Here is a 25,306-nt window from a genome sequence, read left to right as displayed (position 1 = left end):
CGATACTATAACAAAGAAAAACGTACGTATGAGAAATTTGAACAGGGAAAACTTTAGTTAGTATACAATAGTTGGGTATGGTGGCACTGCGTTCCACTTTACCCAATACTTGTGAATTTGACACTTTACAAAACGTTAACGTATATTTTACAACATGAACGCAACAAAACTAATTTAACCTTAATATTTACAAAGCCGCCCACCATTCACTAACGAACTCACTAATGTAAAAATAAACGTTCTCACTATCGTTCTCACTAACGAACTTCACTAATGTTCTCATAAATTTTCCTCAATATCTTCATCATCCGTGTTAACCCTATTGTAGTCATACTTGAAGCCATAAACTTTCTCTAACTTCTTAACGTACAATTTACATAACTTTCCTTCGTCATCATATGGTTTAATGATATAACTATTTCTATCTTTATATAAAGTCATGAAAGTCAACTGGTCTCGGATGTATTTGAAAGAAACATGTTATGCTCAGGAAGGAGGAGAATAAATGTTTAAATGTATGTTTGTTATATGTTTTGATTTGTATGAGTTGCTTTTGTTCTGTCATTCATCCAAATAAAATAAAAATAATAAAAAATAAACTTAAAAATTAATGATATCACCACCCGCACACGTATGAAAACAATGCACAAAAATAAATTTAGGGTAGAAGGTTAGATCTAACCGATATCTAACCTCTTTTCTAACCTGTTGAATTCATTGCTTTATAACTCTCTTCCTTTCTCCAACTCTTCTAACTTCTTCCTAAGTTCAGCAATGTTGTCCTCATGAAGTTTAATCTTTCTCAAAATTCCTTCTTTATCTAATGGTTGCTTTTATCTTTCTTAAACTGAACTCTACATCCTTCATAGTATGAACGTAAAACCTTCTGAATAATTCCTGATTTAATGTATTCTACCAAAAACTTTTTTTCATTGCTTCAGTGACTTTAGTCGTCATTTCAATCAAATAAAATGTTCAAATAAAAATAAAAATAACGTTATTTTTTCAGTAAGGAAACGCAGGAGTTTTTACGATTTATTTGAGGAGTAGGTTCTGGTTTAAATGTTGGAGTCGGTTTAGGAGTTGACTTTTGAACAGGAGTTGTACTTCCATAGGTTCAGGAGTTATTGAAGGTTTTGCTTGTGAAGGCGTTGGTTTTGGCGAAGGTGTTGGAGTTTGTTTAACTTCAGTACTTCAGTATTATTTATAACATTTGCTTTATTTCTTTTCAACATCATTACTGCTCCTGCTGTAGCTAGCAAACCTAGTGGGAGACCATATTTTATATAAGGACCTGACCAAATGCTATTTTTGACAGGAGCTGGTGGAACACCTAACCTTGGTGAGACTGTTCTTTGCCATTGTGCAGCTCGTAAGAAAATATTCAATAGGTGCTCCATAATCGTTTGGTAAAGTTTTGTTTCATAGATGGTGAAGGTTCGCGAGAGCTTGATATGAAGACTCATTTTATAAGCTTTAAAAATAAACGTTCATCCTTTATTTCTCACTGTCGTCCGTGGCTAAGTTATAGTCGTCAAGTCTTATTATTGGTATGCCTGACTGTCTTACTTGTATTGCAAAGCAACAATCCCTCATAAATCCAATAAGTGGCTTTGGTACGTTTTTCAGTTGCTAGTTCAATAGGTCCTTTAACAGACAATTTGTATGTTATTGAGCAGTAGATGTTTGACCTTGTTGGAAGCAAAAGATCCACTTCTGTTGGAAAACCACATAAGAAATGTGTGTTGTCATAGCTACCCATTTATGTTCACACTTACATCATCCACCAATGACCTCATAACATCTTCATTAAATCCTATCATATCATTGTTTGTATTGCAGCGTTCGAACCATTTCATAAAATACAGGTCCATATGATTTTTCAGGTTCTGCAGGCATATTTCCATAAGCTCCCATGGAAAGCTGAAGATATTTAAACTTAGGGTTCTCAAAATTAACATAATAGTTGTCTTTCTTTTCTAAATAGTGCCCAAATACTTTTAACATTAATAGGCGTATAAGCTGCTGTAAATGTTGCACTTGAACTATCTGTATTCTTTGAGAATGAACCGTCCATAGGAATCCAATCCATAACTTTAACAGGAAAACATTAAAGCCTCGTTTGTATAATGTTCTACAAGTTCTGTATAAATGTTAGGGTCTAAAAGAGAATGACTTTGGATGAATGAAACATTCATTAAAATCCATCTTTGTTCGAAATAGTTGCTGGGTTACAGTTGTAATAGTAACTGTCCACTAGCTTCTATTGCCTTCGTTATCATAGTGAATGGTTCATTCCATGGAACAAATTTATTTTGTCGGTGGATTTGAATCTTGAAGCAAATGCAACTTTTAAGAGTTGGATTGAAAGCAATGATATCATTTACAGATATAGATGTGCATTGTAAGGCGTCGCTACTGAAACTTTACTTTAAGCTGAATGTTTCCTGCAAAAGCTGGAATAAATCGAAATACTTCAATGGAAGGAATCTTCTAACAGGAATTCTTAAACGAAGCTTAAAATCAAATGATTTTCCTGCTGTAATTGGACCACTAACAATTTGTCTCTGTTCTGCATGTTCCCGAATGACTCCATACATCTTCATGTCGAGTCTTGAGAAAACATCTACTTTCTTTATTTGTTCGGTAGTTTGTGAGTTTGAAGTTATATATGCTTCTTCTCTTGCGTTGTCTTGAGATATACGATACGACCATTTGCAAGGATTTGATATCCAGCAACTGCATAGAAAGCGTCATCGAAACCATCCAAATCCTGGTGGGTTTGTTTTATTGGAACCTGAACCAATTTCTTTATCTGCAATAAATTGACCTTCCATTTTATCGTAATGAATGTATTTGTAAAGGTCCAAAATATTTTTCACCAGGAGGTGAGAGATTGAATGTTACCATGTGTTATCTTTAGCAGTTCCAGGTTGTGATGGAATCTTTGCGTCAGAATATTTTCTATTAGTGTCACCAATTTGAACTGCATTGTCTATGATATCGAAATATGAGCGAATTTGATGAATATGCTCTGCTGGAGTAAATTCGTTTAACTGTTCGTTCTGCATGTATTTACTTCGGATAAAAATATCTATTTACTTCATTATTCTCACTCTTCTTCTGGTATTCGTGGTGGAAGTTGTTTTCTTGACATTTTCAATGAACTGTACATTCTCTTTTGTCTCAACTTTTCACTGGCGGGGTCAGGATTTTTGACTCGGTTTGTTTTTCAATGAAATTCACGAACTTTGCAATAAGCTCTTGGTTCGTTATTGAAAGAACATCTGGCTTTCTTTTCTTCTTGTTCTATTGGTGGCTCAGTTTGAACAGAAGGTTTTATATGGGCTTCGTGGACTTCACCTTGCATGCACCTTAATGTTGTCGCTTTCTGCATTCGCTAATGGAACCTTTCTTTTCTACATATATTTTACATCTTTACTCTGACTTACATAATAGAAAGGATGTTGTATTCTCTTGCGTCATTTAATATAATAGACTCTCGCTCTGATTTTGACAAGCTCATTTTACATCGGTTAAGTTTAATTTAGTTTTTTATCTGCAGTCAAATGACTCAGACAAGCCTACGACAGGCCCAAGTGTCATAGATGTTGAAGCATTGAAGAAAGAAATCGCGAGCAAATTTTATCCGAACTGAAGGAACAAAACAAGAACAAAAGCCAGAGAGCCAAAGAGAAAACTTAGTGAAAAACAACTAGCTGCATTAGCTGCTGGAAGACAGAAGAACCCACGTTTGCTGGCGAAGAAAGCAGAGAAGAAGCTGAAGCAAAAGCTAAGAAGCTGAAGCAAAGAAGAGTAAATGGTTTATTTTTTATCGAATTAATAGATTAGACAAATACCTTTATCTGTTGCGTTCAGTAGTGAAAACCCTGACGTCAAAATAAAGGGGAACAGAGTAACGTTTAAGTTTCAACAGACTGGATTGTGAACATAAATGAAGAGAAGTACATTGGATAACATCTATGTATATAACACGTGCTTTCAGAAAGGTTGACTTTATACTTCAAGTCGAGATAGAAAATGACGAACAGTCTTTAAGCGCCCAAAACATTCACATATACAATACTTAAAGACGATACAACATTGCAACAATGTATGATTTCATTTAATGAGATGTTCGAGAAAAGTTCAACATTGAAGTACAAACTTTACAGCCTTTACGTGAGTTTCTTGCACAACTGAAGAAGAAGGTAGTCAGCCACAACTTATAGACTTTTCATTATGAATTTAATGAAAATGAAGATGGAACTCATGACTGTCAATTCATTGTATTCTCACCATTCAATGAAGTCGCAAAAAGAAAGAAAATCATTACGTATAAGATTTCAAATCTCCGAACCAAGTGATGATTTTAAAATGTTTTCAATTATGATGCAATGCTTCCGAGGAAAAATGAATTTTCAAAGATTGTAACACCTGGCATTTGGGATAGAAAGCAAGCAATACTTTTACTCTAATATAGCAAAGGCGTTGAAAATGAGTTCATTGGTCATACAAGAACTTCACCATTCCTAACCCTAAATACTATAAATTAACTGGCTTCAATCGTGAGTTTTGGATAGACATGTACTCCACTCATGACATAAATGTCCAGTGTTCTTGCCTCCAGATGGGAAGGACTGTCTCTACATTGAAGCACAACTCTTAAACTCTACCATCGCAGTATTGTAAAATCTACGCTAGCTTTATTTTTTATCACGAAATGACCTCATTGCTGACAAAAATAAATGACCTCAGAACTTCAACTTACGAATAAAGCTTGTTTTAGTCGTTATTGAAAGTTGAACTTTTCAGCAAAGCAAGGTTGACATGACATTACATAAGTCGAATGCAATCTCTTGACCGTCATGAAGTGCTTTGTAAAGTTTCATTAAACTGAACTCAGAGTCTTTGTCATATGTTCCAACAGGTATGTGAATGTTCTTATCTTCATTGTAATAGCATTGTATAGCTTCAGGAAACATTTCATTAGCGGTTAAAGCAAATAACATCTTGCCTTCACGCCTTTCATTCTGCAGTGAAATGCAACTTCATTTAAATCATTGTGAGTAAGTCTATGTAAGTCTTCTTTTCCACAAAATATTGACTTGTATGCTAAACTTTGTTTTCCAGGTGTTATTTCTGCAAAGTCAGAATGGAACTACCTAATGTTTTACCAAATTAAGTTCTCTACCGTATCTCTTCTTAACTCTGCTGCAAGCTTTGGGAATCTCTTCTTATATCCCATTTGGTGCTGAACCATAAAGCTAAATAGGTTCGGTCAGTATTTCCTTTCCTTGAACTTTCTAATAGCTTCTTTATATCTGTCCACTAAGTCAAGAGTATTGGTAACCATAATTTTCCTTAAGCATTTTTAAGAATTCTTGGTTTCCTGTTCTCTACTTCTTTTATGTCCTTGCTCTGTTTGTGGTCTGTTGCTGTGCAGTGTTTTGACTGTTGGTTGCTGTCAGTGTTTTGAAAACTGTGAAGAAGAAGTTAGAGAAAGTAATTAGCATGAAAAACAATTAGAACATGAACGTGAGATATGTTATGGTTATAGAGATTCTCCATACGAACTAGACCAATGGGAACAAGAAGATTTAAAGAGAGAATTTAGAGAATATGAACTCGCTAAGATAGCATTAGAAGCTGCAGAAAAGAAGTTAAAAGTTTGGGGTTGTTTTGTACAAAAATATTGTGAGTAAATGACCATTTATTTTTGGTCAAAGCTTCCACGAGAGAAAAATTCCTCATTCGCTAAGGATTCCAAAAATGAAAAAATCATTGATTTTCGGCTGAGAAAAAACAGCAAAACCCTTCTTCCACGGGAACAAAGAAATAAAGAAGAAATAAAGAAGAAATAAAGTAAATTTTTTATTTATTCCCGTGGAAGATAGAGCACTTTTATGACACTTTTTATTCACGACAAACAAGACAAACAAAAAAATCAGAAAATACGGCGCTGTCGCGGTTCGAACCACAGACCCTGACCCCTCCATAACACCACCTTAGACCACTGTGCTACGTAGCCTGTCGACATAAGATTTTATAAATTGCATATTTGACGTAAATTTATTTCCCAGTTATTCAATAATTAATTATTTTTGAAGAACTGAAGGTATCACTACGTCACCATGTATCACTCGGTTAATTAACTTCTCTGAAAAAATGAGACAACATGACATTTTGACAACAGTCCTGGAAATTTGATGCAGCCCAAAAATAAAGTTAGTTTTAAAATTATTTTTATTTTTTTTTATTCCTATATAAATGACAGCAACAAACAACAACAGCAACTATATCGTTTCTGATGAAAAAGTTATTGATTCATTAGCTGAGGAATTAGTTGTGGCAGAAACTAAAACCCTCAACGAAAGAATTGGTGAAAACAAGATTGATTTACATAACTACCTCAAACATGATGGAGGAAGAGGAAGGAAAACTGGTATGGCTTTATTAGTAAATAAAATATCAAATTTAACGATTATAGATGTTGATATCAATAAATCATACAATGATGAACTTAAAGAAACAGTTAGAAAAGACATTTTATCAAAACTTTCGGATAAAGATGTTATCGTTAAAACCGCTTCACGAGGTCTTCACATTTATTGTAACACTAATTTCTTCTATTCAGTTTCGAACAGAATGATTAAATGCTATTCCTGCAATGATTATGATATTGACATAATGACTTCTATGGATGATTCAAAGCGTTCTTTAGTAGTTATGGCTGATTCAAGAGTTCGCAAGAATGCAACAGAACCAATCAATACATACTCATTCATTCGTGGCTGTTATGACTCGACCATAACCAGAACAGTGAATGATATATTAAATGATTTGAATATTAAGGTAAGAGTTGAACAGAAGAATGAAGAAATAAAGACTATCATGAATGAAAACAAAAATGTAAACATTGACGATAAACTTGCCCAGAGCATAGTTGATGGTATTAGTGATTTTGAAGTACATAATGACGGTGGAAATATGAATTTAGAAAAAGAAGTTACATTATTCACACTGTTTCAAGCACTTAATTCGTTACCTAATCATTTAATTAATGAAGCATACAATAACGTTTATAACTTCTGCAGCTTAACTGAAAATGCAAAAAGTAATTTTGAAAAAGCACATAGTAGATATGCACATTTAATGAATTCTCCATTTGTTTTGGTGAAGATTCTAAAACTATATCAAAAAGAATATTATGATGAATATGTTTTACCTTTATTACGTAAGCCAAAAATAACATTTGATATCAAACTTGATGACTCGTTTTTGATAACAGATATTAGACGCATGGCTGAAAATCATCAGTATAAAAACAGTTCTGAAGTAATTGAGGATTTATCACGTGTAATCCGTTTTGTAGATTGTGGAAACAAATACTTCATTCAGAAAGATTACAACATACACGACAAAATGAATCAAATATCATTCGTTCTTCAATCAAACATGAAAGAGTCACTCAAAATGATTAAATTATTTAAAGAAGAAGGTAAAACCATAACAGCATGGGATGTACTACTAAATCAATTGTCTTCATTAACCGTTAAGGGTGTTTGCTTTAAATCTGATTCCCCAGATGTTTTCTCAACGTTTCAAGGTTATAAATACAACATTCTCGAAAAACCAGATTACTCAAAAATTGAGATGTTTATGAATTTCATTAAAGAAGCCATTTGTGATAATAACGATGAAGTGTATAAATACCTTCTCGGTTGGATTGCATCAATGATTCAACATCCTGGAATCAAGAATGAAACAGCAATTATTTTGAAAGGACTTCAGGGAACAGGTAAAAACAGATTTACAGACATTATTTCTGAACTTCTCGCTGGTTATTCATGCAAAAACATTACCGAAATAGGTGAGCTAACGGGTAATTTAAACTCAGTAGTTGAGAATAAAATGTTTCTTGTACTTAATGAACTCAAGAATGTAGGTGAAGACAGACTCGCAAACTTCAACGCTTTGAAATCAATTATTACGGATAATGAGATTAGAATTAATGAAAAGAATCAACCCAGAAGAACTGCTCAGAATGTTGTCAATTTCATTTTGGTAACTAATAACGTCTACCCTGTCAAAATTGAAGTTGGAGACAGAAGATACGTAGTTTTAAGAGTTAATGGTAAATTTAAGGGTCAATTTGATTATTTCAAGAATTTGATGAATTCATGCACAAAGGAATTTTATGATAATTTACTAACATATTTTATGCAATATGACCTTTCATCATTTAATGTACGAATCATACCGATGACTGAAGCCAAACAAGATTTAATTGAATTATCAACAAATCCTTTAGATGTATGGATAAATACACATTATGATGAATTGTGTGCAGGTATGACATGTAAAAATGCTCTATTCTGCAAACCATCAGACATGAAAGACAAAAACTTTCAAATGAGCATTAAAGATAAATGTGATAAGAAACAGAGAAGAATAGATGGTAAACAAACATGGTGTTATGTTTTGAAAGAAGAAATGAAAGGATTATATAAACAGGTTGAACCAAACGATAATGAGGATTCATTTACTGACGATAAATACCTGTAAATGAAGCTTTATAAAGTATGATTTGAATTTATTTTTGCATTAATCCTGCTGTGTTGTCAAAATGTCATGTTGTCAGTAATTTTAAGAGAAGTTAATTAACCGAGTGACACATGGTGACGTAGTGACACCTTCAGTTATTCAAAAATAATTAATTATTGAATAACCTAAAAACCATTAACGATAAAATAACTGATAACAAAATTTTATTTTTATATAAATGGATACCCCACAAGCTCAAAATTTACCACGAATCATAACAAGGGAGGAAATAATAAAAATGATGCAAGAACAAATTAAAAACAACAAACCACGAAAACCGAGAAGATGAGGAATAAAAATTAAATTTGGATTGAGTTTAAAAATTCATCTTTATTAAATTCATCTCTTCCAATCAATTTATTTATTCTATTAAATTCTTTTATTTTTGCTTCACTCAGTTTAAGGATTGAACGGTAAGTTTCTAATTTTTCGATTATTTCTTTCCTCTCTTTATCGTTTTCAACCCCACCGCATTGCGGCTTCTTTTTGTAATAGCATATTTTTGATTTAATTCTGTTTAGTTTCTTTTTTATTCCATCGTCTGGACTCTGAATCTTAATTGAATCAGGACTCTTGGATGCTTCGTTGTCACTCATTTCTTACGAAATAAAAAATTAAATATTATTTAAATATAATGGAGTAATAAAATAAATCGGAATTCTTATTAATTTATTGTCAACTTCAACTAATGCATTGCCGTTAATATATCTAACAAATTCAGCTATTGTGTCAAATCTTCGTCTTCTTTTTGTCATTGATTTATCAGTTTTTCCATAATCGAGATGAATCAAAATTTTATCCCTTGTTTAAAATTCATGAGCCCCGAATTAATTTGTTCACGTTTAACATCATTTAACCTTTCCATTTGCTTTCTAATATATTCCCATTCTTTTGAAATCATTTTTCATTTCACTGGTTTCATGTTTATAGTTCTATGCCATGTATTATTGTAATAATATACTAACTGCTGTATGATGGAGTCATGATTTCCATCCCAGTATTCTGACCGTTAACCTCTAACGCATCTCTAAGAGTTCTCATTACCGCATCAACTATTTTATTATGAAACGTATATGGAGAGGATGAAAAGTAAAAATTAATTTGTGGGAAATAATGAGCCATAGCTGCCTGAAATCCTTTATCACCATCACCCCTTATATTATCTACTCTTTCATGATCTAGTAAGTATTGTATAGCTCTTCTTGTTTCCTGTTCTGTTTTCCCTTTCACCGGAATGCAATATAAATATCTGGTGTTAATGTTAATGGCAAATAAATAAGTAACGTTTCCTTTTGAATATTCTAAATGATCGATTTCGTATGAATATGGATATGGTGCAAATGAAGGGCGACTAAATTTTTCCTTTAACGGTTGAATTTTTGGGTCAGTTGGTTTATTTAATATTTTGAAATCCTTTTTAAAATCTTTTTGCTTCTTTAATGTTTGAAATGGATATAATAAAGTGAATGATGAAGGATTAACTGAAGGAGGAGGTACTACTGTTGGAGGTTTTGGTATTGCAAGTGATTTAATTTTATCTGCTTTGATTTTGGATGATGAAGTTTTGGAATTCATTCCTCCTTTCATTAATTCTGGATGTATTCTATTCATTTGTTTTAAATATGCTGTATATAAAGGTTTGATATACTTTCCCGCTTCGAGTTTATGTTGAAGGATGAATTCCAAAAGTTGATCTTCATTTAAAAGTCGGGCTGAATATGGTTTAACTAATGAATCATAAATTAAAGCTTGTGCATCATTTATGGTCTGAAGGACCTGGGCGTTTTGCACCTTTAGCTGTTGAACATTTGCTACTTTCTCTTTTGGTGTTGTTTTCGGCTTTTTCTTCTTTGGCTTTTGCGGCTCAGGATTATATAATTTATATAATTCATCAATATCTTCTTCTGTTAATACTTTATTTTTGAAATCTTTCAATTGTTTAAGTTGTGATTTAGTTTTTCCCTTGTATATTCATTATTTTTAATTTTGTCTTTAATTTTAGAAATTATTTTATCATGATATTTCAAAATTTCATTTTTATAATATGGATAATAATAATCCATAATCATCACCCGTTATATTGTTATTATGTTTTTGGAGATATGATTTTAATTCATAATAATTAAGAAAATTTTGATTAAGTACTAAATCATCAATTAAAATTTCTAAATCTACGTTATCCATTTATATAAAAATAAAATAAATGTTTTAAGGGTGCCCACTCTCTTTGAATCATAGTATCAAAACCATTATTTACATATTGAATCACATCATTAACAGTTCCTTTTGTCTCTTCTGTGGCATTTTATTAAAAATAAAATTTTAAATTCATGACTCAACCCCTACGTTTTTAAATTATATTAAATAAATGGCATACAACATCCATTTTCACAACATACAGCCTTAGTGTGTGCTCCTGTTAATGCAGTCTTACCGATTGTTAAGCGAGTCATTGAACCCGTTTTTAAGTTGTAAATTAATATTTCTGACCATCAAATATCACTTTATCATTTATTATATCCAAATAATTTTTAGGTGTTAATTGTTTATTTTGTCGTAAACTAACACCTTTCATTTTTTGTGCAATCTTTTTAAAATCACTTCCATCAATTGAACGTTGAATGATGTATAACACTTGGGGCATAAAGCAACCATGTTATCACCTTGTTTCTCAATTGCTAAACCCAATAACTTCTTCTCATGTGCTTTTTCTTCAGCTTTATTCTTTAATTTAGGTTTAAATTTCTCATCAAAACAGAAGAAATCAAATGGTGCGAATTTGAAAATGTTTTTATCATAAAATTGTTTATCGGTAACAATTGCTTGAAATGCTTGAGTGTTAGGAAGATTTGGATCGCCAGCGATTGCCCAATAAGATGAATCAGCATCACCTTCAATGAAATGAAAACGATTAACATTCATGCATTTATACATAAAATCATAAATGAAAACTAAATACCAGTATTTTGCGTTATCTAAAGTGAAGAATGCCTCTTGTAAACATGTATCACATCTATAAAATCTATCTATGAGCATCACTTGATACGTATCCTCTCCTATTTCTCTTATGTTTTTAAACTTATTTGACATACATGCAACGCGTGCCTTCTGTGCATTCATTATTTTAGTCTTTGCGTAATTTTGTGTATTCATTGCATCGTAACCATATGATCCATTAAGCGAAATCTTGCAAAATAAACTTTTTCCTTTATTTCCTTCTAATTCAGCCTTTTGTCTTTCGTTCATAAATTCGTTCGCAAATTCATTAAAACAAGTGTTTTTAGTAAATGTTAAAATTGATTGAATATCATCGATGATAAAATGAAATCTGTCTATTAGATACCAAAGATAATAAGAAGAAAATGGTTGATATTGGTTGTGTGTTGATGCTAACTGAGTTAATTTCCTCTGTTTCTGGTCAACTGGTAGATTGTTTGATTTCATGTAATTATACATAAAACTGCCAATTGTTTTTTCATCTGTGATAATATCTAAGTTTCTTATTATCGGTAAAAAGTTTATGTAATCATTAATGTATTTTTCATCAATGTGACCCTTTACTTCAGCCACGAATAAAGTATTTTTCTTTCTAATAATTCCCAGTGCTTTTGCTTTCTTTGTTGCTGTATCACAAATGATAACACCATTCAATCTTCCCGGCATATACATTTTATGGTCAGTATATTGAATGAAATCATGAGGATTAGATGAAAATGATGAAGGATATAATGAATTAAAATCAACACCAACGAAATGAGTCATAATGTTGGTGGTGTCCTCATTTGATACAGTTTTAGTTTCTGGACTATATGAAAGTTTATTAATGTGCGTGATTCCTTTAAGATTTACTCTATGTTGAACATTTGATAGACCACCAGTAATTCCATTACGGAGAATGTGATAAGCTTCAACTGAATCTAAAGTCATTGGTAAATTATTTTTTAATGCATAATTTCTTAAATTGATTCTTAAACGTTGAACATCTTCATCTTTATTTGATTTTACGACATTGCAATAACAACACATTAACTGACAATTTTCTTTGGTATGTGGTTTTTCATTATCGATTCTATCCAATGTTGGTTTATTAGCATATGTAAACGCTTTACCACACATTTTGCATTTAGATGAAAGGATTAAATCGTGATAGTATTGAAAATCATCCATTGAAACATTATTTTTAGTATCTCTTTCTGCTTTTTCATCTTGTTTCTTATATGATTCAATTTTATATTTCCAATACTTTTTCGTTAATTCAAAACTTGATTCTATCTCTTCCTCAGGATATTTTTCATTAGGATTAAAGTCTTTATATGCTAAAGCGTAACGAATCATTGAAGCATTCGATGATAAAGAAAGATTATGAAGCGTGTCAATTTTATAAACAAATGTTTCTTCAATAATTTTATCGATTGGGTCAATCATAATTTCAACATCTTTATTGCAATAATGAATAAATATTCTAATCTATTCTTAAAATTTTTAGCATCATTGAGATATATTTGATAATCACTATCTGATATAGTTTCTTGAGTTAATGCTGAATAAAATGAATCTTGAGTGAATGGTTCCACTTTATATAATTCTTCTTCGTAATTTTCCCACGTGATGAATTGATAAGGGAAAAAGGATTTAACACGTGATTTATTGTTTCCGAAATCTTGAGTGAATTGGTCTAATGTCCCACCGCTATATAATTTCTGATGTCAATAAATCTTAATTCATATGGAACGTTTGTTTTCTTTACAATGACTTGCTTAAATTGTGAAGATGAACCCAGCATTGATTTTATTTTCCATTTTGCAGTGTTTAAATCACGAAGAATTAAATTTAAATCAAACTTTCCCGAATTAAAACCTATGATATTCACTTTATTGAATTCCTCATCTAGAAGTTCTTTAAATGTTTCCTTCTGTTTTCATTTAATGTATGAGACAAAGTCCCACCGTTTGCGGCTTCAATAATTCTTCATATTGTTCAATATTTGATTTAGCAACTAATGAACAGGTTGAAAATAAAAACTCAATCCAATCAGAAATAAAAGAATCACTCGAAGTTAAGCAAAAATTCCTCGTATATGTTTTATCATTTAATTTAACCGTTGATGATACCATGAATGGTTTTAAGTAAGCGTTCAAAGTTGCACACTCAGAAAGTTGTAATTCTTCTTTAGTCTCTAATGTTTCGAAGTCAAAAGTAATATAATATCTTGTCGGTTGATAATATTCCTGCAAATTGTGAGCTAATAACCACTGATATATCTTCTGTTCGTAATATGTGGTGCATATGGTTGCTGGGTCTTTTGCAATTGAACGTCTTGAATTAATCTTCCATTATTTTCTTTACATTTCTCACACTGCTTTAAAAATCTTCTTTGGTTTTTCCTTTCTGGGTCATCACGGATAGAATAAACTTCTTCTTTACAATATGGACAAACTTTATAGCCGGTGAGTGCTTCAACGTCTGTTATTCTGTCAGCGTGAAGTTTTCCACATGGACTCTGTGTTAATAAAATATTTACTGTTTCAAATTCTGGATCTATCATTATTGATTCCACTAATGGAAAGTCTACCTTATTTATGTCCACGTCTTCTGGTTGAGGATCACAATAATAGAAATCAATATTAACATTTAACATTCTCGCTAATCTCTCACTTTCTGATGAAATGTCAAAACCTTCATATGCATCTATTGCTTCATTTAAATAGCTTCTACGAGTTTTAGGATTAACACCATCAGGAATGTTATAGAAGCGTTTAAATAACCTTCTACCTTCGGCTCTTATTTGATTATCATTCATTTTAGCTGTTCCGTTTTTGTTCATTTATGTAAGAATAAAAAATTAAAAAAGAAATAAAAATAAACTTTATTTTTAAAGCCCATAAAATGAATTAAGAACACATAAATTTTTATCATCCGCGACGTGACGAATACATTTTAATTTACTCAAGAATGCGTACCCTGATACATTAAATCTAATTCCTGTCTTATTTAATTTCACAACTTTGAAAAGGAATGTATGAATAGCTATAAAATGATGAGAAGATGTTTTATGGGTTGCTTCCATTTTTTCTGAAATAAATGAATAAATATAATGTTTATAAGTTTTCATATCTTTTTGTTCTTAATAACGAATGGTATAGACCTTTCCACTTCGTCTTCCTTCGGTGCTGTTCTTTCATATGAAACATTATTGGTATCTTCAATAATGAAACCACAATCACACAAAATTTTATAGGTTCCAATGGTTTCTTTTGATATTTTATCTAATAAATCAAAAACTTTATCAACACCTGTGCATTTATTTAAATAATAATTTGTGTAAATATCATGATCTTCTTTCTTAATCGTATTAGTTGCATATGTCACGTTTTTAAGAGCTTTTTGAATTTTTTGGAATCTAAAGGTGGTGAAAGTAGGATACAGGAGTATTCTTCATTATCAATAAATTGTAACTTATGTTTACGAATAAATTTAGTACCTTCTTCTGAAAGTGTTTCGTCTATTTCACCATTCTAATAAATTTTGTGTTGATTCTGAGACATAATTTTTATATCTTTCTTTCATGAGATTTCTGAACTTCTGATTCTGAAGCTGGGATATTCATTAAAACCCTCTACTTCATTTTCATTATATTTTCAACTTCTCTTAATTCCTTAATTTTTTCATCTATTTCATCTCTTATTTTTTTCAGTCTTTCAATTTCATCGTATTCATCATCTTTTCGTTCTTCATAATATTCGGGGAAAACATCAGGTTCTTTAGGTTTTTCTTCTTCAGATGTGGGATATAAGAAATTTATAACATCATCTTTATTCATTTTTCTCATCATAATCTAAATCATTTTAATAACTCGGCAAATTTTTGACAATTTCTTAAATAATATTTATCAACTTTCATAACCCACCTCCTCTAATATATCCTTTATTTCCTCGTTTGTGAATCCTAATTTTTTAACGTCGTTAGTTTTGACGCTCATTTCATACAAAATAAAAAATAAAATAATAAACATACTAAGTTTTAATTTTCGTAAGACATGAATTTTTAAAAGTTTATTTTTTTTAAAAAATTATTTTTTATTTCATTATGTATGGGCTGAGTGTAAATGTCTTACAATTTTGAAAATTTTTTAAATCTTGATTTATTCAAAAACGTAAGAATAAAAACCGTAAGAATCATACATTTTTTACTTCATATGTTAAAAAAAATGATACAAAATCGCTCGATATTGTATGAATTCTTTACGTTTACAAAAAAAGTCACAAAACCCATCATATCCTACTACTCTTCTTTTAGTTTCGAATTTCATAAATATAACTCTTGATGCAATTTGAATAAATATCTTCTGTATGTGAGTTCCCAGTTTCTTGTTTCATTTCATTATTGAAATGATTAATTAACAAGAATAGTTTTGTATATATAATCTATGTGATCTTCATAATTTGTTTAATGTAAATATCAATATCATAAAACAAATACAAACAAATTGATTTTATATTATTATTAGATCAAATAATACAGTTTTTGAAAGGTTTATTTCATTTTGCAATTAAAAATACTGTTTTCTGATATAAATTCGTTATACTTATATATTTTCCATGTATGTAATAACAAATTAATAAATATGTTGATAAAAAACATTGTATTAAGACTAGGTAATCTTTAGAAACTCGTTAATACTTGTCGAATCTCTGTCATGAACATTGCCAATTTAATGCAATTAGTTGTTTTGATATACTGATTCATCAATATATTCCTTCTAATTCGGAAGAAAATATGAATCAAAGAAAAAAAAATTAATAAAAAGTGTTGGAATTTTTTAATGTCACGTTTCAGTGATTTTCTCTCTTCGGAGAGATTATCACTCATCATTTTGAAAATATTCCAAAAAACATCTGGTATGAATTATATGGCGAAAATAACAAAACAAATCCAGAAACATGTGTTAATTGTCCAGTTTCAGTTTCTAATTCGAGTGTTTTGTTTTACTTAGTTTTTTTCATGACTTGAAGAAGGTGCTATTTCAATTACAACGGATGATATCAAATTATTACATTCCGAATGTTCATTCAATGACTGCAAAAGGATGTTGGAGTTTCTGTTTGCGTGAACGGTCATAATTCAGTTATTCAACATCGATGTTTTCATTATATTCACAAACATCAAGTATAGGACAACATTCACGTTCATTTATCCTATGGAAATTTTAATTATTTTCTTGAAAGTTGTGTTTCATCATGTGGAAAAAAGAGAAGAAGGAGATGATACTATTTATGTAGTTATGGTATTATTAATATTAGTTATTCAAATATAGTAATAACAATGTCGAGAAGCTGCGCTGCATATGGAATATCACCTCATAATTCAATTGGAAAAGTCAATTTTTGTTCAATTTGTCAAAATCATTGCGATTATTGGTTCTTATGCATTATAGTATTGATTCACCAACATATTATCTCATTAATAGTAATATTCTAAATAATTCACAATCAAGTACAAGCTCATCTTGGTATCATTGTTGTTTTGAAAATGACTATTTCTAATTGTTCAATTTTTGGAAATTTTGGAAATGGATCATTGATTTGGAATGGTGCTGATTCATTAATAATCGAGAATTGTCATATTGATAATTTAACATATACTTGAACTCACAGATACATTCAATATTGATTCCATTACATCTTATCATTTATTTTCATATTTTTCAACTAATATTGTTTAATTCTTTCAATCCTCGACATCGAGAAACAGTTATCAAACAACAAGTCAAATATAAAGAAGGAAAGTATATTATTCATATTTCAATTCCCTTCTTTGAACCTTTGCTATCAATAAAATAAGAATGAAATTCAGAAATATTTGATTTTTCTAATTTTGTTAAGATTAATTTTTCTGAGTATAGTCTATCTCTATTCTCCACCATTAAAAACATGTATGGTCCATGAATTATAAGATGAACGACAAAATTTATTCCGAAATCACAACATTATCTAATGAAGTCAAAAATATTCCACAAATACTAATATCGGTCATCATACACAGTTAACATTGAAAAAAGTAGCTATAGTTTTGCAAACATTACTTAAATATGAAACATTTAACATAATAATTATCATAACAAACAAATAAAAAATAATATTAATAATTAATTTTCTTGAGGATTGGAATCAGAATCAGAATATGTAGATAATGATAGTGATGTTCCAGGGAATGAAACTCTTTTGGATGGAGATGGATTTGGTGAATTGTGTGAAGAAATTTTGTCTTGAATTCGAAGAACTGTGCGTTGTAAATTATTGAATGATCGTTCAAGGTCTTCGGCAAATATTCGTGCTTCTTCTGCTTCTGATGCTGACTTCTTTTGACGTTCAATAGCAAGATCAAAATCGCGATGACTTGAAATAAGTTGATTTTGTAATTCTTCAATAGTGGAACTTTGTTTAATCATAGATTGTGTATATTCTTCTTTCTTATATTGAAGTTCTTCTTCATATCGTCTCAAACATTGTTCTGCTTCTTCGGCTCGTTTCAATAATGAATTATGTTGTGAACGAAGTGTTTCAATTTCTTTGTCATATACACGTGATGTTTCTAATTGTTCTTGTGCATGTTGTAATGCATCTGTGATAGATTGACATTTATTTTCGCTTTTCGATAGTTGATCACGTAATGTTGAAATTGTTGAATCGCGTTCACAAACAATAGATTCAAGTTGTTTAGATCTGTTGATTGATTCTTCAAGTGAAATAACACGATATTTAAGATCTTCGATGAATGAACTTTGTTCGGCATATCGATGTTCGTTGAAAGAAACTTGTGATTGTAATTTTTGATTGATAGAATAAAGTTTGTCTGAACTTTCTTTCATTTCGTTGTATTCTGATTTGAGTGAAAAAGTTCTGAATTTAATGATGAGAGTTTTGTATTCGATTCTGTTAACTGTTTTCGAAGTGAAATACATTCTGATTCCGACTCTGTGAGTTTGATTGTGTAATATTCACGTGATGAAATTAATTCTCGATTCCTTTCGTTGAGTTCTGATATCTTTCGTTTAAGATTTTCGACTTCTTTCTGACTTGATGTTAATTCGTTATTCATTCGTTTCATTTCAAGTTTTGATTTTTCAAAAATGTCTTCTTGAATATTCTTAAGATGATCAAGATTTTTTGTAAGTTCGATATTTGTTTTCTTATATCGTTCGTTTTCATGTTTGATCTTAATTAATTCTTCTGATATTTTGACTGATGCTTTCTTCTGACTTTCACACTCTGTTTTTGAAACTTTTAAATCTTCTTTTAGTTTTCGAATTTCATAAATATAAATCTTGATGCAATTTGAATAAATATCTTCTGTATGCGAGTTCACAATTTCTTGTTTAATTTTTATTATTGAAATGATTAATTAACAAGAATAGTTTTGTATATATAATCTATGTGATCTTCATAATTTGTTTAATGTAGAATATCAATATCATAAAACAAATACAAACAAATTGATTTTATATTATTAGATCAAATAATACAGTTTTTGAAAGGTTTATTTCATTTTGCAATTAAAAATACTGTTTTCTGATATAAATTCGTTATACTTATATATTTTCCATGTATGTAATAACAAATTAATTAAATATGTTGATCAAAAACATTGTATTACTAGACAATCTTTAGAAACTCGTTAATACTTGTCGAATCTCTGTCATGAACATTGCCAATTTAATGCAATTAGTTGTTTTGATATACTGATTCATCAATATATTCCTTCTAATTCGGAAGAAAATATGAATCAAAGAAAAAAAATTAATAAAAAGTGTTGGAATTTTTTAATGTCACGTTTCAGTGATTTTCTCTCTTCGGAGAGATTATCACTTTCATCATTTTGAAAATATTCCAAAAAACATCTGGTATGAATTATATGGTGAAAATAACAAAACAAATCCTAAAACTTGCGTTAATTGTTCGATTTCTGTTACTAATTCGGAGTGTTTTGTTTTACTTAGTTTTTTTCATGACTTGAAGAAGGTGCTATTTCAATTACAACGGATGATATCAAATTATTACATTCCGAATGTTCATTCAATGACTGCAAAAGGAGTGATGGAGGTTCTGTTTGCGTGAACGGTCATAATTCAGTTATTCAACATCGATGTTGTTCATTATATTCACAAGCATCAAATAGAGGACAACATTCACGTTCATATTTATCCTATGGAAATTTTAATTATTTTCTTGAAAGTTGTGTTTCATCATGTGGGAAAAAAGAAGAAGGATTAGAAACTATTTATTGTGACCATGGTATTATTAATATTAGTTATTCAAACATTAGTAATAACAATGTCGGAGATTATGCTGCTGCATATGGAATAGCACCATTTAATTCAATTGGAAAAGTCAATTTTTGTTCAATTTGTCAAAATCATTGCGATTATCAGGTTCTTATGCATTATAGTATTGATTCTCCAACACATTATCTCATTAATAGTAATATTCTAAATAATTCACAATCAAGTACAAGTGACGGTATCATTTGTTGTACGAAAATGACTATTTCTAATTGTTCAATTTTTGGAAATTTTGGAAATGGACCATTGATTTATAATAATGCTAATCCATTAATAATCGAGAATTGTCATATTGATAATTTAACATATGACATTGAACCTCACATAGATACATTCAATATTGATTCTATTACATCTTATCATTTATTTTCATATTTTTCAACTCACAATTGTTTAATTCCTTTCAATCCTCGACATCGAGAAACAGTTATCAAACAACAAGTCAAATATAAAGAAGGAAAGTATATTATTCATATTTCAATTCCCTTCTTTGAACCTTTGCTATCAATAAAATAAGAATGAAATTCAGAAATATTTGATTTTTCTAATTTTGTTAAGATTAATTTTTCTGAGTATAGTCTATCCTCTATTCTCCACCATTAAAAACATGTATGGTCCATGAATTATAAGATGAACGACAAAATTTATTCCGAAATCACAACATTATCTAATGAAGTCAAAAATATTCCACAAATACTAATATCGGTCATCATACACACAGTTAACATTGAAGCAAAAGTAGCTATAGTTTTGCAAACATTACTTAAATATTATGAAACATTTTACATAATAATTATCATAACAAACAAATAATAATAATTAATAATTAATTTTCTTGAGGATTGGAATCAGAATCAGAATATGTTGATAATGATAGTGATGTTCCAGGGAATGAAACTCTTTTGGATGGAGATGGATTTGGTGAATTGTGTGAAGAAATTTTGTCTTGAATTCGAAGAACTGTGCGTTGTAAATTATTGAATGATCGTTCAAGGTCTTCGGCAAATATTCGTGCTTCTTCTGCTTCTGATGCTGACTTCTTTTGACGTTCAATAGCAAGATCAAAATCGCGATGACTTGAAATAAGTTGATTTTGTAATTCTTCAATAGTGGAACTTTGTTTAATCATAGATTGTGTATATTCTTCTTTCTTATATTGAAGTTCTTCTTCATATCGTCTCAAACATTGTTCTGCTTCTTCGGCTCGTTTCAATAATGAATTATGTTGTGAACGAAGTGTTTCAATTTCTTTGTCATATACACGTGATGTTTCTAATTGTTCTTGTGCATGTTGTAATGCATCTGTGATAGATTGACATTTATTTTCGCTTTTCGATAGTTGATCACGTAATGTTGAAATTGTTGAATCGCGTTCACAAACAATAGATTCAAGTTGTTTAGATCTGTTGATTGATTCTTCAAGTGAAATAACACGATATTTAAGATCTTCGATGAATGAACTTTGTTCGGCATATCGATGTTCGTTGAAAGAAACTTGTGATTGTAATTTTTGATTGATAGAATAAAGTTTGTCTGAACTTTCTTTCATTTCGTTGTATTCTGATTTAAGTGATAAAAGTTCTGAATTTAATGATGAGAGTTTTGTATTCGATTCTGTTAACTGTTTTCGAAGTGAAATACATTCTGATTCCGACTCTGTGAGTTTGATTGTGTAATATTCACGTGATGAAATTAATTCTCGATTCGTTTCGTTGAGTTCTGATATCTTTCGTTTAAGATTTTCGACTTCTTTCTGACTTGATGTTAATTCGTTATTCATTCGTTTCATTTCAAGTTTTGATTTTTCAAAAATGTCTTCTTGAATATTCTTAAGATGATCAAGATTTTTTGTAAGTTCGATATTTGTTTTCTTATATCGTTCGTTTTCATGTTTGATCTTAATTAATTCTTCTGATATTTTGACTGATGCTTTCTTCTGACTTTCACACTCTGTTTTTGAAACTTTTAAATCTTCTTTTAGTTTTCGAATTTCATAAATATAAATCTTGATGCAATTTGAATAAATATCTTCTGTATGCGAGTTCACAATTTCTTGTTTATTTTTATTATTGAAATGATTAATTAACAAGAATAGTTTTGTATATATAATCTATGTGATCTTCATAATTTGTTTAATGTAGAATATCAATATCATAAAACAAATACAAACAAATTGATTTTATATTATTATTAGATCAAATAATACAGTTTTTGAAAGGTTTATTTCATTTTGCAATTAAAAATACTGTTTTCTGATATAATTGTGCTATACTTATATATTTTCGATGTATGTAATAACAAATTAATAAAATATGTTGATAAAAACATTGTATTAAGTACTAGGTAATCTTTAGAAACTCGTTAATACTTGTCGAATCTCTGTCATGAACATTGCCAATTTAATGCAATTAGTTGTTTTGATATACTGATTCATCAATATATTCCTTCTAATTCGGAAGAAAATATGAATCAAAGAAAAAAAAATTAATAAAAAGTGTTGGAATTTTTTAATGTCACGTTTCAGTGATTTTCTCTCTTCGGAGAGATTATCACTATCATCATTTTGAAAATATTCCAAAAAACATCTGGTATGAATTATATGGCGAAAATAACAAAACAAATCCAGAAACATGTGTTAACTGTCCAGTTTCAGTTTCTAATTCCGAGTGTTTTGTTTTACTTAGTTTTTTTCATGATCTTGCAAGTGGTGCTATTTCAATTACAACGGATGATATCAAATTATTACATTCCGAATGTTCATTCAATGACTGCAAAAGGAGTTACTCTGGTGGTTCTGTTTGCGTGAACGGTCAAATTCAGTTATTCAACATCGATGTTGTTCATTATATTCACAAGCATCAAATATAGGACAACATTCATTCATCTTTATCCTATGGAAATTTTAATTATTTTCTTGAAAGTTGTGTTTCATCATGTGGACAAAAAGAAAAAGGATATGATACTATTTATTGTAACTGTGGTATTATTAATATTAGTTATTCAAATATTAGTAATAACAATGTCAGAGAAGCTTGCGCTGCATATGGAATATCACCTCATAATTCAATTGGAAAAGTCAATTTTTGTTCAATTTGTCAAAATCATTGCGATTATTGGGTTCTTATGCATTATAGTATTGATTCACCAACATATTATCTCATTAATAGTAATATTCTAAATAATTCACAATCAAGTACAAGCTCATCTCTTGGTATCATTGGTTGTTTTGGAATAATGACTATTTCTAATTGTTCAATTTTTGGAAATTTTGGAAATGGATCATTGATTTGGAATGGTGCTGATTCATTAATAATCGAGAATTGTCATATTGATAATTTAACATATACTCTATTTTCTATCACAGATACATTCAATATTGATTCCATTACATCTTATCATTTATTTTCATATTTTTCAACTAATAATTGTTTAATTCCTTTCAATCTTCAACATCGAGAAACAGTTATCAAACAACAAGTCAAATATAAAGAAGGAAAGTATATTATTCATATTTCAATTCCCTTCTTTGAACCTTTGCTATCAATAAAATAAGAATGAAATTCAGAAATATTTGATTTTTCTAATTTTGTTAAGATTAATTTTTCTGAGTATAGTCTATCCTCTATTCTCCACCATTAAAAACATGTATGGTCCATGAATTATAAGATGAACGACAAAATTTATTCCGAAATCACAACATTATCTAATGAAGTCAAAAATATTCCACAAATACTAATATCGGTCATCATACACACAGTTAACATTGAAGCAAAAGTAGCTATAGTTTTGCAAACATTACTTAAATATTGAAACATTTTACATAATAATTATCATAACAAACAAATAAATAATAAATTAATAATTAATTTTGTTGAGGATTGGAATCAGAATCAGAATATGTAGATAATGATAGTGATGTTCCAGGGAATGAAACTCTTTTGGATGGAGATGGATTTGGTGAATTGTGTGAAGAAATTTTGTCTTGAATTCGAAGAACTGTGCGTTGTAAATTATTGAATGATCGTTCAAGGTCTTCGGCAAATATTCGTGCTTCTTCTGCTTCTGATGCTGACTTCTTTTGACGTTCAATAGCAAGATCAAAATCGCGATGACTTGAAATAAGTTGATTTTGTAATTCTTCAATAGTGGAACTTTGTTTAATCATAGATTGTGTATATTCTTCTTTCTTATATTGAAGTTCTTCTTCATATCGTCTCAAACATTGTTCTGCTTCTTCGGCTCGTTTCAATAATGAATTATGTTGTGAACGAAGTGTTTCAATTTCTTTGTCATATACACGTGATGTTTCTAATTGTTCTTGTGCATGTTGTAATGCATCTGTGATAGATTGACATTTATTTTCGCTTTTCGATAGTTGATCACGTAATGTTGAAATTGTTGAATCGCGTTCACAAACAATAGATTCAAGTTGTTTAGATCTGTTGATTGATTCTTCAAGTGAAATAACACGATATTTAAGATCTTCGATGAATGAACTTTGTTCGGCATATCGATGTTCGTTGAAAGAAACTTGTGATTGTAATTTTTGATTGATAGAATAAAGTTTGTCTGAACTTTCTTTCATTTCGTTGTATTCTGATTTAAGTGATAAAAGTTCTGAATTTAATGATGAGAGTTTTGTATTCGATTCTGTTAACTGTTTTCGAAGTGAAATACATTCTGATTCCGACTCTGTGAGTTTGATTGTGTAATATTCACGTGATGAAATTAATTCTCGATTCGTTTCGTTGAGTTCTGATATCTTTCGTTTAAGATTTTCGACTTCTTTCTGACTTGATGTTAATTCGTTATTCATTCGTTTCATTTCAAGTTTTGATTTTTCAAAATGTCTTCTTGAATATTCTTAAGATGATCAAGATTTTTTGTAAGTTCGATATTTGTTTTCTTATATCGTTCGTTTTCATGTTTGATCTTAATTAATTCTTCTGATATTTTGACTGATGCTTTCTTCTGACTTTCACACTCTGTTTTTGAAACTTTTAAATCTTCTTTTAGTTTTCGAATTTCATAAATATAAATCTTGATGCAATTTGAATAAATATCTTCTGTATGCGAGTTCACAATTTCTTGTTTAATTTTTATTATTGAAATGATTAATTAACAAGAATAGTTTTGTATATATAATCTATGTGATCTTCATAATTTGTTTAATGTAGAATATCAATATCATAAAACAAATACAAACAAATTGATTTATATTATTATTAGATCAAATAATACAGTTTTTGAAAGGTTTATTTCATTTGCAATTAAAATACTGTTTTCTGATATAATTGTGCTATACTTATATATTTTCGATGTATGTAATAACAAATTAATTAAATATGTTGATCAAAAACA

At 29.7% G+C, this 25,306-nt stretch overlaps 4 protein-coding genes and 1 pseudogene across 5 annotated transcripts, besides 1 other annotated feature; 1 reads left to right on the top strand and 4 right to left on the bottom strand.

The window, feature by feature from the left end:
• Nucleotides 1–55: 55 nt before the first annotated feature.
• Nucleotides 56–15,352: a mobile genetic element.
• Nucleotides 7,426–8,582, top strand: TVAGG3_0448820 (annotated as a pseudogene). Its single transcript has one exon. A coding segment is annotated over exon 1 (1,157 nt).
• Nucleotides 11,808–12,774, bottom strand: TVAGG3_0448810 (DNA/RNA polymerase superfamily; the record flags this gene model as incomplete). The annotated part of the gene is made up of 1 exon (XM_051234529.1): nt 11,808–12,774. A coding segment is annotated over one exon (967 nt), but the record flags the coding sequence as incomplete, so codon positions are not given.
• A 2,400-nt stretch (nt 15,353–17,752) lies between the features above and the next one.
• On the bottom strand, nt 17,753–18,568 carry TVAGG3_0448790 (uncharacterized protein; the record flags this gene model as incomplete). Its single annotated transcript, XM_051234528.1, has 1 exon — nt 17,753–18,568. The coding sequence occupies one exon, from the start codon at nt 18,566–18,568 to the stop codon at nt 17,753–17,755; it is 816 nt and encodes a 271-aa protein (XP_051104258.1).
• An 856-nt stretch (nt 18,569–19,424) lies between these two features.
• TVAGG3_0448780 (uncharacterized protein) lies at nt 19,425–21,978 on the bottom strand (the record flags this gene model as incomplete). The annotated part of the gene is made up of 1 exon (XM_051234527.1): nt 20,772–21,734. One exon carries the CDS (start codon nt 21,732–21,734, stop codon nt 20,772–20,774), a length of 963 nt encoding a protein of 320 aa, XP_051104257.1.
• Nucleotides 21,979–23,782: 1,804 nt separating this feature from the next.
• Nucleotides 23,783–24,932, bottom strand: TVAGG3_0448770 (uncharacterized protein; the record flags this gene model as incomplete). The annotated part of the gene is made up of 1 exon (XM_051234526.1): nt 23,808–24,770. The coding sequence occupies one exon, from the start codon at nt 24,768–24,770 to the stop codon at nt 23,808–23,810; it is 963 nt and encodes a 320-aa protein (XP_051104256.1).
• Nucleotides 24,933–25,306: the final 374 nt, after the last annotated feature.

Source organism: Trichomonas vaginalis, chromosome V (assembly GCF_026262505.1).
Source record: "Trichomonas vaginalis G3 chromosome V, whole genome shotgun sequence".
Taxonomy (NCBI): domain Eukaryota; phylum Parabasalia; order Trichomonadida; family Trichomonadidae; genus Trichomonas; species Trichomonas vaginalis.
This window is presented reverse-complemented; position numbering and strand designations above follow the sequence as displayed.